Here is a 19,120-nt window from a genome sequence, read left to right on the forward strand (position 1 = left end):
GCATACATGTTTTTCCCCGTTATTTTCGACACCCCGCACCCCCACCCCCTTCAAGGCAGTGTTCCAGCTGTTCCCTTAGGGAATAGTTCCATGGGGAAGCTTCTTTTGTTGGCTTCCAGCTGGCTTCATTTGCACTATCTGCATGAAGTCGCTGCCTGTCGCGTTTATGTGGTATTACCCATCATGCCTGCCTTGGGACTTTCCCCTTTGAATTGTTGACTTCGTGTTTTTGGTTTGTACATGCAGGCTGTCTCCTGGTTCCGACATCTACGTGACGGTCTCATCCATGGCGTTAGCAAGATCCCAGCAGTGTCGTAATTCCCCCAGCAACCTGTCTTCATCCAGCGAGACCGGCTCTGGGGGAGGCACGTACAGGCAGAAGTCCATGCCTGAAGGGTAGGTATGCTCTTTGCCCCTTCGTACCTGGTCCCAGCTGACACCGCTGTCATTGACCTGTAAGACGTGCAAAATGACTTCTGTCAGCCTTCATCAACTTATAGAAGAACAAAAGGGAAAATGTGGTTGATTATTTCAGATAGAAAAATGTTTTAGTGGCTGGTTCAAGCCACTTCTTAGGGTGTATATCATTCTCTGGTCTCTAAGGACTCAATGACAGAGAAATGAAATTACGTCTGTTCCTCCATGATGTATATTGTCTGTGTTCATAGTACAGATTTTGTGACTTCTTAATACCCCCTCCCAAGTGAACTCAGCAGAACTCAGCTTGCACTTGTTGGAGTTTGTTTTGCTGTTAAAATAGGGGAAATGATCATCATATCCAAAGCTTAAAATTTTTTTTTCCACACCTCAAAAGTCTTCTGTGATTTCAGCCTGTGGGTTGGTTTTCGGTTTTGTTTTTCATGTTTTTTGAAATCACTAAGTACCCTGAAGTGTAACTATTTGCTTCTGATAAGACAAAGCAAAAAGCTAAGTGTACATGATTTTTGAAGCTACTAAAAAGGGAAAAAAATAGGAATATCTGAAGCTGGGAAGGAACTGGCAGCAACACTGTGTGGTGTGCGTGGGCCCCGGCCTCTGCCCAGGGGAGGAGTGAGGGGCCCCTCAGGGACCTCCTGCTGGGCTGTCTCTCGGGGAGGACTGGGCACCGTCTGAAGATCACATGTGAGAAGTTTATAAAAACTGATGTTTCCGTTCTGAGTTTTTCTCAAATATATGTGCACCCATGATTTGCTTATTTTCTTGAGATTTTACCGTGTTACGGAATAATCATGCTTCCAAGAACACCTTCCTAGGGGTATTTTTATCCTGTAGTGTTTTGTGGGTCTTCGCAGCTGTCAGGTTTGATTTCTTTTTTGTTGGGAAATGGTGGTTAGCAGAAAGTGGATAATAAAACCACTATAACGTATACTGTCTACCCACCTCCCATCCTCAATGTCTCCCCCAGGATTTCCTCAGTAGCACATCTAAAATGCACATCTTATTTTAATTACTTTAGTGACAGGAAAAAATTTAGCTCTTATTCATGAGTTCCTGAGAAAGGTTTTATGAGTGAGGAGGTATTATATCACACCACAAACCCAACTAATTATATTTTTTTAATTAGTAGATTTTAAATGGCCTAGTTTGACTTCAAAAATAAGAATTCACTGCAACTTCAGTGTCAGTACAGCAATAAAATATAAATGAGCCAGCACCAGTAATAAAAAAAGCATTGTTTTCTTCTGACCGTGATGCACTTTAAGTGTATACCAAGTGGGAGTCGAAGCACTACTGTTCGGTGAACGTGTACATTAGATACTAGAAACGTGGTTCTAGTGCCCTTCCGCACAGTTTGTAGTGAGGTGGCCGTCCTTCAGCCTGATGTGTGACGGAAGCCCAGCACAGGTGGTGGGGAGGGCCGTCCCCGCTGCGTGAGCTCCGCCAGCGACTGCCCGCCAGCCCGTGCAGCGCCCTCCTCAGTGTGGGTGATGCACGCACGGCCGTGACGCTGGGGACAGCAGGACGCTTCCCCCCAACCTTCACGGTTCCTTCTCTGGTTTCATGACTAAATCTGCACACAACAGGTTAACAAGAAAATAGCCACATTTAATTACACACGTCCATATGAGAACCCCACATGCATGAGAGGTTCGGAGACAGGAAGGGAAGCTGAGGTATGCACAACAGTCTGAGCTAAGGATGGCGTAAGGCACCTCGGGGCTTCAGAGGGAGGAAGGTCATTCCTGGGACGACAAGACTGATGTTCAGTGTTAGTCATTGATCCTGTCCAATAGGTAGGTCATAAAAAGTTGTCAGTAATAATATCTTAAGGGCAAGGCCCCTAATTTAAGTTCTGTTTAGTTAAGAAGGGGGCTGAAGTTTCTCTTGAGCCCAAAGGGTCTTGGTTCCCTTTAGCTCCACATAGAAATGATCCACGTGCCACAGAGTCACACCTTGGGGTGACGCACTCTGAACCCCTGCGATGCAGTGATTCCGCTAGATCCCAAGCAGTGCTGGCCTGTATCAGTGATGCAAGAGGAACTGGTTCACCGTCTGATTCACGTGTGGTGCTCATGGGCCAAGTTTAACTCTAAAGTCACCCATTCCAAGAGGAAAATCATTGCATCTGCTCCACAACTCAGCCCAGTAAAAATAGGTATGTGCAGGTGGACAGTGCACTCAGTCTGCTACAAACTCACTAATGTGAAACTTTCAAAAGCTTAAAAGTGTGAGGTCATGGCAATAGGCCAGTATACTGTCGTCGTCCATAAATGTGACCTGCTCTGTTTCGTTGTCCTCTCTCCAACTCAGTGGGCTTGGTGTCTGCACATGGAGGGTGTGTGCTGCCCACTCCCTGGCCTGGTCTGAGGACGCTGAGACCCTCCTATCGAAACCCGATAGGGCGGTTAAGCACGCCTTCTCCACTTGAGTGGGCGCAAAACGGGGCACCTGCATGAGTTTAGGGCGGGAATGAGCGGTCGTTCAAAGCCACTCTGTTGGAGAGACTTAGGTGGGGTCTTCTGTCCTGCCGTCCTTGGAGACTCACTTGGGGGCCTCACACTTGGAAGAATGCCTACAGGGCAGGGCCGGACCGGGGGAGGGGGTTATGGACTGGCTAAAGGAGGGGTTCAGGGGCTGCGGTGTGAGGAACATAACTAAGGACCTGCATGCTGGAGAAGACAGAATAGAGTTGCGGGGCGAGGAGGCCATCCTAGGCGAAGGGTAAAGAAGTCTGTGAGGCACCTGATACCTATAATGCCAGGTACAGAGCAGTTTCCAGCCCACTGTGAGGGAGCTGTTTCACAGCCGTCGGCCGCTCGAGAGAGCAGTGAACTGGCCCCTGAGGGGAGGGACTTCCTGGTCCCCTCACAGGTCTCATGTATCAGCCAAGGGATCACTTAAAAAGTCCTTCCAATCTGAACAGTGGCTCTGAATCTGTGTTAGGTGTTCCTCCAAACAGAGGTACAATGGGTCTCTTCAAGAAGAGGTACAGCACAGCATTTGAACAGGTTTTGTCTGAGCTCCTCGAGAATGGGATCTTTGTGACCCTAATGCCCTGGCACGCAGTAAACGAGTGTGTGTGAGAACTGAAGTTAAAGGTCCGTGCTGCCAGAATGTTTCAGCAGAATGAAAGACAGCTGTACTTGATCACTTATTTAAAACCACACAGCCAGAACAGGGCCTGGCTGTAAATCCAGAGGTTTGAAAAGTTGTATTTCGTTTCCACTGCTACCAAAAAGTAAAAGCAAAGCCAGAATTCAATCCTAATTTTTCTCTCTGTGCCTTTTTGAAAAAGTCTTAGTTGAGTGCAAAGGTAGAATAGGATCACTCGGCCATTCCGAGGACATTCACTGTCCTGAACTAAACAAGGACCCTGCTTCAGGAGGTGGCGACAAAGACCATAATTAGTGAAAATCCTTTTTTTTTTGGGGGGGGGGGGGGACGAGGGATGCACAGTCATTGAGATTTTCATAAATCAAGGTTTTGTTTTTAATGACAGAGGTAACCTTTTAGTGGGGCTTGTGATCACATTTGTAAGCGATTGTCACTTATGCAAAAGTACCCAGGGAGGTGGTATAGGAGGAGTTGGATGGAAATATGTTCCAGCCTTCTTTGCAAGTGCTTTCACACAGCTTCTCCTCCCTGGACTCATGGAACGGAATTGTCATTTCACAATGAAGGACGTGAAGGTGGAACTTGAGCGGCAAGGGGTGGCTCCAGGTCTTCCTCTTCCTAGTCTCTTGCCCCTCCCAGCGCTGCGTGGAGGTTCTCCCCGAGCACCCATCAGTTCGTAGTGAACAAGGCACCTTGTCCTGTGCACTGATGAATTCAAGGCCTGTCCGCAGTTTTTTAACATACACATTGCTTATGTAAGTTCATGAGTAACCGTACACAAATTTGTAAATTTCCACCTGAACATTTGAATTTATAATCTGGCCCTTTCTCCTGGTCTCAGTCAGGATTTACTGGGCTGTTACTGCTAATCAAGGCACATGCTTTAATTAAGTATATATTGTATTATTATTCTACATAGAGAAAAATAAAACTGGCTCTTTAAGTAGCTAAATATTCTTTCCAGAAATAGACACTTGCCTTTATGTATGCCAGTTTACCCGCCACTGAGGTGCCCTTCCTAGAAGTGGTTTAAAATTTGTATGTTTTGTAAATGGTCTCTAAGTAATGTAAATGATAGCCATCTTTGTCTTTCAGACCTTAGGGTGCTTGGAAAATACTTGGTCCAGGAATGAGTAACTTAGCAGATTCAGTGACTTAGAGATTTAGCAGATTGCTGAGTTAAGAGAACCCCCTGAAATGTCCCAGCCAGAAGATTGACATGGCATGTTAAGATGGTGAAATTTCTCATTTGGCTCTGAGTGGCAGTCTGAGGTTGGCCACGCAAGGGCTAGAAAAATTGGGCTCTTGCTTTTCTGTATGTGTGAGGTCAGCTCACTCGGGCCTGGCGGCTCCCAGCCTTGTTTACAGCCCGCAGACTGGGCCTGCATACCTTTCCGAATGGAGCGCTGTGCTGAGCTCCAGCAAACAGAGTGCCGGCAGCCGTGTGCACAGGCACGAGGGTGAGCACGCAAGCACAGACATGCAAGTGAAACGAGTAGTACCTGTCCTTAGAGCGTGTTCACTACGCCCAGGACTGCCTTCCCGTCACGGGGTGAGGTTTCTCATGTCGTCTTCGCCTCTGTTCGGGGACGTCTCCGCAGGTTCGGAGTGAGCCGCAGATCCCCGGCCTCCATCGACAGGCAGAACACGCAGTCCGATCTTGGCGGCAGTGGAAAATCCACACCCAGCTGGCAAAGAAGTGAGGATAGCATTGCCGACCAGATGGGTAAGTAACTCAGTTTCTACAAAGTGCAGCTTGCCTTTACACCAAGGTGACTTTGGCTCCCTCTCGATGATGTCATCAGAGCAATCTGTTCTATAATGCAGCCCTGGTTAATAAATGTGAGTGAGAATTAAGGCTCGGTTACATTATGTGCAAGTGAGAGCAACAAGGAAGACCTGAGAGAGAGGTCAAGGAATTCTAAGTAACCCCAAATCTAAAAAGTAGAAATGACATAGAAATTATTTTCAGGACCAAAATTAAATACCAGAATGGGAAACCACAGGTGTCCTAAGTATCTCCTTTCCCCCTCGTTTGTCTGTTTCTTTTTCCCTCTTACAAGGGCCCTGAAAGACTTGTTAGCATTCATACTGTGAGTTTAAAAAAAGTTATATACAAAATAAGAAAGAGATACAATTGTTGTTTAGTCACATATGTAGCTTGGTAAGGATCTCTTTCCTCCCCTATGTGCTTTTTTTCCTCCACTTTGCTATTAAGCTGTCAGCTAAGGACGTGTCTTAGCAGGATAAAACAGCTGGGTGGGGAAGATTTTCACTAGTGAGCCTTCATTTGGGTGTCTGGTACATAGTCCTCTCTGTATGTGTGCAGTTTGCTCCAATGACACTGTAACACTAGCTGATACAATAAAATTTTGCCATGAAACAGGATGAAGTCTCAACACAGTAGCATCAGAGACTGAGTAGCAACACAGTTGATACATCAGGGTCTTGAATCTACTGTTAGGTGTTTTTTCCTTTATCTCATCTTTAGTAGCATTACCATCAGTGTGGGATTAAAAAGAAGTACATTTCAGGTCTGACGAAGATACTTTTAAAGACAAAGGACCATCTTTTTTTTTTCACCCTCACCCAAAGATATGTTTATTGATTCAAGAGAGAGAGAGAAACATTGACATGATAGAGAAACATTGATCGGTTGCCTCTTGTACCCACACCCCGACCAGGGATGAGCCTACAACCTTTTTGATGTACAGGATGATGCTCTGACCAGCTGAACCACCTGGCCAGGGCGAGGCCCGTCTTTTCATCCTCTCAGCAAATGCATTGTCTCGTTCGGTTTTAATGACTGTGCCCAGGCAAAGGTCCCAACCGTGAACATCAGCGGGACTGGAGAGGCATTCCGCTAAGACACACACGAGCTGAGGGAAAGAAAGGCAGTGCCTAGGTTCGGAAGATAGGCCTTGTTCTGCTAACTTCAGTGAGATGTGCCTTGTTACGGAAGCCATCTGCCACTCCCCACTCTCACGCCACCCACCCACAGCACAGAAAACCTGAGCATATTCTGATCTGCTGCTCTGCTCTTGACAGAATGTTTTCGGTCCCATATGTTTTGATACTGTTGAGATGGCAACGACACACGTGCAGAGGATCCCTTCTTCATCATGACTTTAGCAGCTTTTCTTGGCTCCTGGCGCAGGCTTTGAGCAAAGCTGCCAGCAAGCCCTTTGTTCAGTGCTCAGTGGCACACTCCCTGCTCAGGTGAAGTCCTGCAAGGAGGGAGAGGTGTGCGGGGGCTGAGAGGGTGGCTGTCAGGTTCGTCCTAGACCCACATTCACCCTTTCACACAAGCCGCCCTCCGGTCTTTCTCCCTCTGCTTAGTGGCACCCACTTTCCATGGAGAAAACTCTGAAGTTAACATCACCTGTTCATCTTGTTAGGCAGATACACCTTTACCTTTTTTTTTTATTATTTGCAAGACATCTATAGAGCCTTCCAGACGAGGCTTTTTCACCAATTGGTGGCCTTTATCCAAAATACAAGTCTTGAAATAAAATGTTAAAATAAAATAAATCTATAAGTTTTTACATTCCAGAAGAATAACCCAGCCTTTTCTAATTGGCACATCAGACAGAATCTCTGGGGCTTAGTTGGTATAAGCCATGCTAGGGAGAAATCAATGAAAATAATTATGTTCTCATTAGTCTATATTGAGTGTATAAAGGTCAGGCCTTTAAACACTCAGTTTGTAAGAACAAAATTCTCTAATGACTTTCAGGTCACTCATTGAAAATGTCGAGGAGATTCTTATTTGTTAGCCAGACTCCTACCTTTGTCCACAAATGTGTTATCCACTGTTGCCCCAGTGGAGATGAGGAGTTCAGCTTGCTTAATTAACTCCCTCCCATCAGTGGATGTTCATTTTCTGCCTCTCTGCTTTTGGAAGTGGTTGAAAGTCAGAGTAAAGGAGTACATTACCCAGTCCCTCATGTGTTAGGGATGGTGCTGCAGAAGGCCAGAATCGTGGCGGTTAGCTAGGGGCGTGTTAAAGAAGCCAAATCCCTTAGCTTTCACCTTTGGAGCCCCATCGTGAGCGCCAGCTTAGACTCCAAAAGGAAGCAATTGTTTTGAGTAAACTAGTTGCTGTGTGTCTTTTCTGTTGTGCTTAGCTTACAGTTATAGAGGACCTCAGGATTTCAATTCTTTTTTCCTCGAGCAGCATGAATATACAGGTAAAATATTTCCAAAGTGTCATGGTAAGTAACACGCGATTGCATCCATGCCTGTCTAGGTAACGTAGACCAAGCTAGGTTAGTTACACTTGGCAATGAATGAACGTTATAAATTCAGTCCATGTATTTTAGACTTTTCCCCCAAACCGAAAGTTGGCTCCTAACTCTGCCGCATCGTTCATGGCCTTTGGTTTGGTGGTACTTGGCTGTGCTAATGTGCGTGACATGACACATGGTCACCAGCTGCAAGCTTTACCCATCGGCCACTTAGTTTCTGACATGCTGTCTATCGTGTAAACTCTCAGTGAGCTTATTGCTGAAATTCAGAGTTTGCTGGTCAGTCAACTAAGAGATGCAGTGGCAAGCTGTCTTCATTTGTCGACCTGTGCTTGGATGTGTTTGGTGCCCGCACCATAATGCCCTGTGCTGTATTCCAGAGCCGGCGTGCCACCTCCCCGCAGTGTCGAAGGTGCTGCCAGCCTTCCGCGAGAGCCCCAGCGGGAGACTGATGCGGCAGGACCCGGTGGTTCATTTGTCCCCGAACAAACAAGGGCATGTAAGTTCACTGTAAGATAATGAAAGCGATAGCTTCCTCGCAGCGTGAAAACGGTACAGATCTGTCGTGCTCTTCTCCTGCGTGGTCCGAGAGGACGTCGTCCTGGCAGGAGGAGGGCGTGTGCGGTCACGACGCTGGGGCTTCTGCTGCCAGCGGCCCCAGGTTTGCTCTGAGATAAACTGAGATTCCTCTTTGGAGTGCACCTGCCACCCCCACCTTCTGGATGGAAGGCCATGTGATCCCATCACAAACAATCCTAAGGCGTTAGGGATAGAAATGTGTTAGGAACAGATTTTAGTTGCTCACATGATTGCAAGCATGAACTGTGGTCGGAGTATCCGTCCAGTGGACAGACAGAGCCCTGCTGACTCCCCCTGCTGCTTCTCTTATCTTCCGTAGCTGCACACGTTTTTGTCCTTGTACCATAGTTACACACAACGCCTCATCACCTAAGGATCAGGAAAAGGAGATTCTCATTTCCTCCCCCTTTAAAGGCAGTTGATTTCGTTGGTCTGTCTGTTTACTGGAATATGTTTATATTCATGTCAATCTATAGGATGAGGAAACACTGTATTTCACATTTACTTCTAAGATGCTCAGAGAACTTTTAATGAGAGGGCTCTTGTAAGTCTTGCTCTAGTGAAATGAATGTTGACACTAAACAACAAGAGAGGGCACGAGAGTGACAGAGAGACGGGGCACACCCATGTGTGTGCGAGTGCCCTGCACAGGCTGGGCAGAGAGAGATTTGCTGATGAAACGCGATGTTTTCACAGTGCTGCTAGCATCTAATACATTGCCCCAGTCTGTCCATTTCCTCGCCTTCGTTAATAATCTTTATATTGATTACATGGTAAAATAATATTTTGGATAGGTTGAGTTAGAGAAAATACCTTCTTAAAATTAATTTTACCTTTTTCTTTTTACTTTTTAAAATTTGGCCACTAGAAGATTTAAAATTACACATGCAGTTCAGCTTGTATTTCTGCAGGAAAGATACGTGCTTAAACCCTCTCGCGCATTTCAGTGCAGACCTGCCGTCTGGGAGGTGCTCGGTGGCCACGCCCGGCTGGGGGCTGCCAGCGCCACAGCAAGGACACGGCCCTGAGGCAGCTCTGCCCAACTGAAATAAACGAAGGCCTGGGACGCAGACGTTATTGAGGAAAACTGGAGTTGCCTCAGTATGGAGCAGAATATGCTCAGAATGGAGCAGAATATGTGGCCTTTAATGTCTGGCTTCTTTCACGTAGCTCCACGTAGTGTTTTCAGGGTCCATACCTGTTGTGACGTGTGTCCGCTCTTCATTTCTTTGTGCCACTGAACAGCCCTCCATTGTCCAGAAATGCCAGGTTTCCTTGTCCGCTTGTCAGTGAGTGGACACGTGGGTGGTTCCTCCTCTTTGGCTGACACAGATAGTGCTGCTGGGAGCATTCAGGTGCAAGTTTCTGTGTGAACGTGCGTCTTCATTTCTCTCGAATGGACACCAAGAGTGGAACTGCAGCTTTCCCCGCGGCAGCCACCCCGCCTTCCGTCCCCCTTGGCCGAGCCAGCCTCTGGCCCTGTCTGCCCTTCCAGAGGGCAGAGCCATCCCAGCGTGTGACGTGTGGCTCGTTGTGGCTGCACTTTGCATCTCCTCAGCAACCAAAGACATTGAGCGTCTATTCACAGGCTTTTTGGCCGTTTGTATAACTTCTTTGGAGAAAAGTCCCTGCAGATCCTTTGGTTTTTAATTAGGTTATTTGAAACAGAAGTTTTTAGTTTCCATGAAACCCAGTTTATCTTCTTCTTTATTTTTTGTGTGCTTTCGGTGTCGCGTCTGAGAAACCATCGCATGATCCAGAGTCATGAAGAGTTAGTCATCCTTGTGTTTCCTTCTAAGAGTTTACACTTTTCGCTCTTATGTTTAGGTCTTTGATCTTTCTGAGTTTATTTTTTATGTGATAAGGATCCAGCTTCATTCTTTGTGGGTGTCCAGTTGTCCCAGCATGTTTCTTGAAAGGACTGTCCCCCGCCCCAAACTGACCCGGCACCTCTGTGTAAATTACACCGCTCAGCTCTCCTCAGAAGGCTGTCTCCTGACGGGACGCTAAGGGGAAAGCAGCTCTCTTTAGAGATAAGTCTTGTATTCTGCCTTCTATGTACTCTGAGCACAGTAGGTCTTTTCTAATTATAAGCCTTTTGGAAGTGTCATTTTTTTCTTTTTTAAAATTAAAGTATTAAAGACTAATGACAGTTTAGATTTATTTTCTGATTAAAATTATCTCAGTACTATTTCATACTTTGGCACAAGTCAAATAATGAGAAATGGATTCTAAAAAAACACTTCCAGCGCGCCCTGCCATCGACACTTCTGCAGGGGTCTGTCCAGGCACCCCCAGTCTCACTTGGGTTTGTCGTCTTTAGAATCCGTTGCCTTGAGAACCCCCTAACTAGACTCACGCCGCAGGGTCATTCTCCTGTTTTCTCCCTGGCGCCCAAGAAGCAAAACCCGCACCTGAGTCAGCCTTGCTTCCCTTGCAGTCCGACAGCCACTACTCGAGCCACTCCAGCAGCAACACGCTCTCCAGCAACGCGTCGAGCGCCCACAGTGACGAGAAGTGGTATGACGGGGACCGCACCGAGTCCGAGCTCAACAGCTACAACTACCTGCAAGGCACCTCCGCCGACAGCGGCATCGACACCACCTCCTACGGCCCCAGCCACGGCAGCACCGCCTCCCTGGGGGCCGCCACGTCGTCGCCTCGCTCGGGGCCAGGCAAGGAGAAGGTGGCACCCCTGTGGCACAGTTCCAGCGAAGTGATCTCCATGGTGGATCGGACTTTAGAGACGGACAGCCATGGCATGGACCGGAAGGCAGAATCCTCCCTGAGCCTGGATATCCACAGCAAGGGCCAGGCCGGCTCCAGCCCTCTGACAAGGGAGAACAGCACTTTCAGTATCAACGACGCTGCTTCCCACACAAGGTAACCGCCCTTCCCTGCTGCTCCGCCCTCCCCCAGGCCCCCCCCACCCGGAGCCAAGCTTCCAGCCTTGCCCTACCTCACTCTGCTCAGGAGTGTGTAAAGAAAGGGGGTGTTCCATGCAGTGACAGTGATTTTATTTCTTAAGGTTTATTTATTTTCAGAGAGAGGAGAAGGGAGGGAGAGAAACATCAGCGTGTGGTTGCCTTTTGCACACTCCCAGCTGGGGACCTGGCCCGCAACCCAGGCGTGTGCCCTGACTAGGAATCGAACTGGCGGCCCTGTGGTTTCACAGGCTGGCACACAATCCACTGAGCCACACCAGCCAGGGCTTTTTTTTTTTTAACTTTTTATTTTTTACGATTTTATTTAAGTGACAGTTATTTTTATTTATTTAGTGCCTTTTATTTGCCACCAAAATACTTTCTTCCTCCAATCCTAATGCTTTATTTTAAACTATGAGAGAAGTTTACGGATTTAGTCTTTGTAAAGTTGCCTTTGACTTTATAAAAAATGTCCTACTGTGCACCAGAATTAGAAGAATTTTGTAATTTGGGCTTCAGCTAGTGATAGAGAAAGCAGAATGGACAGTCTTTTGAAGACATTAGAAGAAAATCTCGGCCGTATTTTTCAAAGGGAGGGATCGTTTCTAAGGTTAACATGGCGTTACTTGCGAGGCCACTGCTGGTCTTCCAGAGAACATCCTTTCCCTGTGTCACCTGGTCATTTTTTCCACTAACTGGCTCCTGGCAGCCATGTGCCGAAGGTGGGGGCAGACCTCAGAAAAGCGTAGCTGAAGGTAGACATCCCCTCTGCCGTTCAGAACAGAAATGTGCACACTCTCCTGTGTTCTGGAGCAGGCACAGTAAGTACCGTTTCCATCCCCTCCTTTGGATTTGAGTCTCAAACCCAAAGGTTGATAAGGTTCTTCCTTTGGGGGAGGAAACACTCCGTCACTGTCTTTCAGGGCCTGCTGATCTCTGCGGTGGTTTCTCCTTTCACCACTGACTGTCGTCGTCCCTCACGGATCAGCCTGTGTGACAGCACCCGGCCCCGCTGTCCTCTGGGCCTCTGCTGTTGGCACGTCCCCCGGGGAGACGGCAGAGAAGCTGGGTTTAGTTTGACTTTCTAAATGGGAGTCCAGGCAAAAAAAAAAAAATCTGTCCGCAAACTTGGGATAACCTTCGTGAGAGAGAACATCTTCCACACAATTTGGCTTTAACCTGATCAGTTAAATATCAGTTGTCTCGTTGCCTCTGTGTTGTTACTGGTAAGATTCTCGAGAGTTTCCCACCTTTTAAAATTTCAGGCTGGCCCAGCATTTTACATGTCTCTTTCTGTTTCCCGTTCCCCCATTCCAGTAATGAAAAGTTTCTGTGGTGGGTCTGGGAACTGCATGGCCCCCGAACAGTTAGCAAGGTAGTGGCAGTCCTGAGTGCCAAGCGTCCAGTTACCTTTCCATGGTTCAGGGAGCAGAGTGTCTGTGATTCAAGTGGGTTAAGGAAGTGTTTGGAAAAGTGGAACAGAAAGCTGGGCATCCAATACCATCATAATATAATATAGAGGAATCACATGACACAGAATTAGGACACTCACTGTTTTTGTCACACCCCATTTTTGAGTTCAGCATAGTTTCTCCGTTTAGATCCACTCATTTCTTTGGTTTCCAGTTCTTTGTTTGGAAAGGAAGATGTCTTTTTTTAACAATGATATTGAATCTGGGGGTCTAGCTCTGGTCTCATTTGATGGTGGTAGAAGAAAATCAGTTACAGAGATCTCATCTAGTGGGGCATCGGTGTGGAGTAAGGTTGGGAAGGCTAGGCCTCCGAGGCCAAAGCACAGAGCATGGGCCATCGGCTGCGCCACCTAACAAATCGGACAGACCCCAGGGCATCTACAAAGTCCCCGCTGGGAAGCAGGCACCCGGGATTGCACTTTCAGAATGTGCTGACTGGGGCTGCCTGCAGACCTCAGAGGCTAATCCAAATTTTCTGCTTCAAACTGACCATGCAAAAATTATTTAAGTCGTCATGGAGAAATAACTCTTCTGTTGAAAGTCAGACTTACTGGAGAAGAGAAGAATGTAGCCTTTCAGGGAGGATGGCAGGGCCTCCCACCCGCTGATGGGCTGAGGCACGTTCGTTGCTCAGCCCTGGTACCCGGGGAAGCTGTGTGACTTCAGTCTGTTGATCTTGGTGGAGTGAGCTGGATAATCAGAGCTTTAGCAGCCTTCCCCTTCTGGAGGAGAGGGGACTTGCCACCAAATGCACATTGCTAGAGAAACCGAAATCACTGAAAATTAGAGAGTTTGTGTCCTCAGAAGATGGGAACAGCAATTAATGTAGAGATCTCTTGACAGTGCATAAAAGAGCTGTACCTGGGACTTGGTGACAGGATCTAAATTACAGTGATTAAGTTCCGCTGTGTATTTCTGCCTGGGCTGTGCTCCTACCCGCTCTGTCCTCGAGTCTCCCTGTTGGTGAATATGCGGGGGGAGGGGGTTATTGTCATTTTTTCTTGTGGCACCCCATGAGAACTGCATTAATGTAGGTTGGTAATTACATAGGGTGGTTATATTCAGATGTCATTAGGAGAAGCCATACACACTAACTTTCTACAATTAAAAAGCCCATTAATTGCTGTAAAGTGTTGTGCCCTAGAAAAATTTATGTATTTTCTATAAGCCTTGTAACGTTAGGAAGAGATTTTAATTTTTTTTATTTTTGTAATGGCTGTTTTACTCTCCGGTCTTAAAGACAAATCGCACAATAAAATGATTCGTGGAAAGCACAGGAGCGGTGAAAAGAGTTCTAATTTTAATGGACTTTCACCAGCCAGGTTCACTTTCCTCTTAGAGTTCTGGCCGTGGCCGTAGGCGGTGCCACTTCGTGTGGTGACCGAAGACGCCCTCAGCCAGCTCAGTGCACGGAGCTGCAGCCCTGGTGACCAGTGGCACTGCCGGCGTGAGACACTGGCTGAAGAGCACTCAGTGTAAAGCTGAAACCCCTCCGCACACCTGACACGCCTCCTCAGGCCCGGGTCTGACTCGAGCGTCCAGACTTCTGCGCCTGCCCTCGCTGGCCGGCCGGTCTGCCGCCTCCCCCTTGCTTCCCGCAGGTCCCTCCGGGAGCCAGTGAGTGCCCACTTAGGTGATCCCAGACACTCGTACACCTGTAGCGCCCTCCCGTTCCAGCAGGCTTCTCACCCACAGTGCTCATCCCAGCACCTTTGCCCAGTGTGTGCCCCCGTGAGTGACAGACAGCTGCCCAGTTCATTTTGCTGAACAAAGAGGAGTAACTTCTTCCTTAATGTTCCTACTTTCTGCATGATGACTCAAGGCCTCTAACCCGCAAACCATGTCAGAAGGAGCAGAAGCCTTCAACTCCTGACTCCCAGAAAACCACTTACATGTACATTGCAGTTACATGTGTAGAAGGATCAGCATTTGCGGAGAGCTGCGCTGCCTCCCGTACAGATGTGTGTGTGAGTACATGCAGCGTGAAGTCTTTGCACAGCGTGAAGTTTTAATAAAGTCATTTCTATGTAAGATTTTTTAAAATCTGCAAACTACAGGGACCGGCACAGATAACACCCCCTTTTTATTACAAAATCTTTTAGTACAAAATCATAAGCATGTGATTCTGTAACATAATATCACACTCAAGCACCCCATATGACATTTGAGGTGAAATGTTCACATTACTGTCCATCTCGTGTGAGAAACTCATGTACCCTGCCAACCACACTGAAGCCAGCCTTCCTTCTGCTGCACCCTGTGAAATAAGGAGGGGCTTCGTAACAGCGTAGATGCAAATACCAGTTAATCTGGGTAGGAGTTGGTCAGTGTCTGAGCCTCACCAGAGGGGCCGGTGAAAGGCCAGGAGGAATGCCCCACCCACAGTTGTCAGTACAGGTCTGTTTCAGGAATGCGCTTTTTCTGGTTGACCTAATGAGTTAACTATTCATGCCAAAACAAAACAAAAAACTGTATGCTTCTTCAGAGGAGAGGTAGAAAACAGCTTCTTCACAGTGCGTTTACATGGGCGTGAAGGCACGCCTTGGGCTGCCGGGTGCCTGTGTGAGTGTTACAGCCTGGTGGTGGTTACCTTCTATTCTCTGTCCTCTTTGGCCTCTTCGTGTGTGCCTGCCTTCTTTGTTTAGACATTATTTTGTTGTCTTTATCTTTAACGTTTCTCTCCTAAATCTCGTCTTCCTGGATTTTTTTTTAAATTGCTGACAATTACTTCTCTGTATATACTTTTTAAAGATTTTATTTACTTTTTTAGAGAGGGAGGGGCAAGGAGGGAGAAAGGGAGAGAAACATGTGCAAGGAAAACATAGATGGGTTGCCTGTCACCTGCCCCCTACTGGGGACCTGGCCTGCAAACCAGCCATGTGCCCTGACTGGGAAGAGAACCAGTGATGACCTTTCAGTCTGCAAGCTGGAGCTCAGTCCACCGAGCCACACTATAATCCACCAGCCAGGGCTATATTTTTTCCTTAAAGTAAGAACATGGTTTTTCTAAGTTTTATGCACTAATTCACAAATTGAAAGTGCAGCCTATAAACCACAGCTGGCAATCACAAGGCCCGTGGGCCAAATCTAGCCCTCCACCTTGTTTTATCCAGCCCAACACCTTGTTTCTACCCAGTGGCAGCACCGAGCTCTTTGCCGCTGGTTACGGAGCAGTTACATTTATACAGTCCTAAAATTACATTCGGCCCTTTGAAGGCAACTGTGGGGCTGATGTGGCCCCCGGTGAAAGTGAGTCTGACGGCCCTGCTATAAATAGGTGAACCCAGGACTTCTCTTCACCCTGGGGCGGACTCAGCTTGCCTTATGTTGATGGATCGTTTTCATTGATAATTTTTGCTTGGTGTTCCACACACAGTTAGCATTCAAGATTCCATTTCATTTGCTTTTGTACTGCAGAACTACAGGTGATCCGTCCTGCGCTTTCTTGCCTCCATTTCTTCTAGCTTCTGGGAGTGGGTGATTATCTTGTCCAGAACTAACCTCAAAGACTAAGAAACAGAACCACTGTGGTTGAACTTTCAAGTGAACATTGAGAAAATGAGACCTCTGTCAAGCCACAAATGTCAGATTGCTTGATGTGGAACTTGCCAACAAAGTGTATCATTACTTTGTTCTGTGAAGCAACTAATCCATTTATTCAGTCAATATGGAAAGCCCAAATTCTCCAAATGCCATTAAATTATAAGACCAGCATGGTTCTGAAAAGACAGAGCGTCCATTTCTTGTCATATTTAAACCATCCTACCACGATGAGAATTTATCCAATTGCTTAAAAAGAGGCGGGGGATAATCTCAAGAAGAGAGGTTCCGCAACCTTTCTTAGCAATTTCAGTACTTAAGTCCTCTTCCTCTTCCAAACTGTGTCCCATATCTGCCTAGTTGAAATTCCTCTACTGCATTTTAAATATGCAGTTAAGAAAGAATAATGTTTTGGGGTGCTGAAATAAACATGAAGATTTTTAAATTTTAAGATCATGAAAGTTGTAGGCACCAACAAGAACCCACTTGGAAACAATTTTTTAAAAGAAGGAAACTTTGGAGCGACCCCCCGCTCCTGGGCACATCGGGAGAGGAGTACTGGGAAAGCAGATCTGGGTGCTGGGCGCCAGGTCCGAGCCTCAGTCCCACTGACCAGTGAGGTGGCCTCTGGGCGGTCGTGCCCTCGCCCCGGGCTGGTCCCTGCAATCCAGTAATGCCTGGTCCACTTACTACGTGGGTGTTTTTATGTGTTTGCTGAGAGCAAAAATAGTTATCCAATGTATTGTAAACTGTAAACGTCCTTTTAAGACAGGAGGTTTTCTGTTGTTTCTTTTTCTGTGTTCTCCATCAGCCACCTTCATGCAGTTATCCAGCTCCTTTTTCTCTGACAGACACGTGTCTCTTTCAAGTCCTCTCTTATAGTTTTGCTTCACAGTTTCCCTCCTGTGTTTTGTCTGTCCTTTTGAGATGCCGAACCTGGACACGGCACTCTTCTCAGCTATGCCTAATAAAGTGATAGTATTTATAGCAGTCTCGTTAGCTTCCCATTAAGCAGCTCGGCACTGCAGACACGTTCATCTTGCTGTGCATAGTCGCCCCTGAGGTCTCTCCTGCTGCATGTGCATAGCCTCACTTCCCTTTGCTTGATGCACCAGTGTGCTCCTGTACTCATTAACTATCCCTGTCATAGGCAAAGAGTTTTCTTTACTGCGGTCACTTGATTGTCCCTTTTGCCAGCTTAATCATTCCAGCTTCCGTATTTCTTTTCCCCTAATCATGTAGAGTCAGTGTCTTCTGAAGACCTCTCAAACTGTTGAGCCGAGTGCTGGACAGAATCGGCTAGTGCAGAACCCAGTGGGAGGCACAGGCCTCCTCAGTCATTATCCTGTGCATTATCTGTCGTCCAGAGGTGGACTGGCTATTTGTACAAGGAATCCCAGGAAACCCTCCCAGCCCTCTCCCTGTGATGTTAGGCTACCAGCCAGCCTTGCCGCAGCCGTTTGACAGGTGACTAATTGCCACCCTACCCCCCTGAAAATGTCACTCTTAGCAGGCCCAGCCTGTCTAAAATCCATCCTTCCGCGTCATCCCTGAGCAGTAATGACTCCAGGCATTTCCTTCGGTGGCTTTCCACGACACAGAAGAGCAGCTGGCCAATGTTTCCCACCGGAGGAGGTGGTCTCCGTGATGGTGCAGAGCAGTTTCTGGGCCCTTAGAGCTTGGGGCTCTGATTTATATCACCAGGCCACCCCATCCTGTGTGGTTCATCCCTTTGCAAGGCCCACAAGCAGATGCGTGCCTCCTTTGTAAGGCAGCACTGCCGTGACTGGTGCCCTTTTTGCAGACTGGTCTCTAGCATCCTTTCCTGCAAAGGTTCCCACAGCTGGGAACGTCCCACGGCCAGGCCACAGTGCCTTTGGTTCACGGTTTCATCAGATCAGGGTGGGCAGTTTGGACACATTCAGAGCATCCCAGATTCTCAGTTACCTCACTGCCTCTCTTTTCTCTCTGTGTGAGGTGCCATAGGTGTGTGTGTCCTCTCTTCCTTTTCAAAATTCATGCTGTGGAACAACCCCATGAATCAAAGGTCAGTCCCTTTTTAGGAAAGGGGAAATGCCCTATTGTTTATGTCAAGTGCAAAGCTAGTGGTCTCCTCGTGTGGAATCCAGAAACACTCTGACTGAACTTTTAGTGGCTCCTCCAGTTTGGCCACACTCAACATTAAACTCACTTCGATGTAATGAGAAGAGGGCAGCCATTGCTGTTGTCACTGGTCACAGGCCTGTTGTTGGCTCATTACCTTCTTCCACAATTCCCGTGGAGACCCAGCGTGCCATAGGTGATCTTTATTCACATCAGAGACAGGGGAGAGAGGGAGAAAGAGAGGCAGAGAAACGTCAATGTGTGGTTGCTTCTCATTCACCCCCACTAGGGGACCTGACTCGCAACCCAGCTATGTGCCCCGACCAGGAGGAATTGAACCAGTGGCCCTTTAGTTCGCAGGCTGGCACTCAATCCACTGAGTCATACCAGCCAGGGCTGATATCACCTTCTTGACCTTGACAATATGAAGTAGGGTTTTGATGAAGTCACAACAATAGGAATAATTCAGTGGATTCAAGCGGTGTGCACACTCAGGGGAGAGTTTGACAAAATAACACAGCCCAGCACCACCCAGGTCGATTAAATTAAAATCTCTGGGGTTAGGGCCCAAGAATGTGTGTATTAAAAACTCCCAGGTGATCCTCATGTGCCTGTTGGATTAGGAGCCAAGTATGTACCAAAGTGCACACCTGCATGTGCTAGTCACGCACATTAATAAATTCTTTGATTTTAACTTCGT

General features: G+C 47.3%; 1 protein-coding gene across 15 annotated transcripts in view; it reads left to right on the top strand.

Annotated features, from left to right (window-relative positions):
- SIPA1L1 (signal induced proliferation associated 1 like 1) overlaps positions 1-19,120 on the top strand; it is a 421,848-nt gene that overhangs the window by 375,096 nt on the left and 27,632 nt on the right. For 9 of the 15 annotated variants that reach the window (XM_036011668.1, XM_036011659.1, XM_036011652.1 and 6 more), the window contains 5 exons: positions 247-396; positions 5,157-5,281; positions 7,683-7,745; positions 8,183-8,301; positions 10,822-11,264. In XM_036011668.1, coding sequence (XP_035867561.1) covers positions 247-396; positions 5,157-5,281; positions 7,683-7,745; positions 8,183-8,301; positions 10,822-11,264 — 900 coding nt within the window. The remainder of the gene's footprint in view (positions 1-246; positions 397-5,156; positions 5,282-7,682; positions 7,746-8,182; positions 8,302-10,821; positions 11,265-19,120) is intronic. The other 6 variants (XM_036011687.1, XM_036011672.1, XM_028505478.2 and 3 more) reach the window with 1 other exon arrangement.

Source organism: Phyllostomus discolor, chromosome 1, assembly GCF_004126475.2.
Source record: "Phyllostomus discolor isolate MPI-MPIP mPhyDis1 chromosome 1, mPhyDis1.pri.v3, whole genome shotgun sequence".
NCBI lineage: Eukaryota > Metazoa > Chordata > Mammalia > Chiroptera > Phyllostomidae > Phyllostomus > Phyllostomus discolor.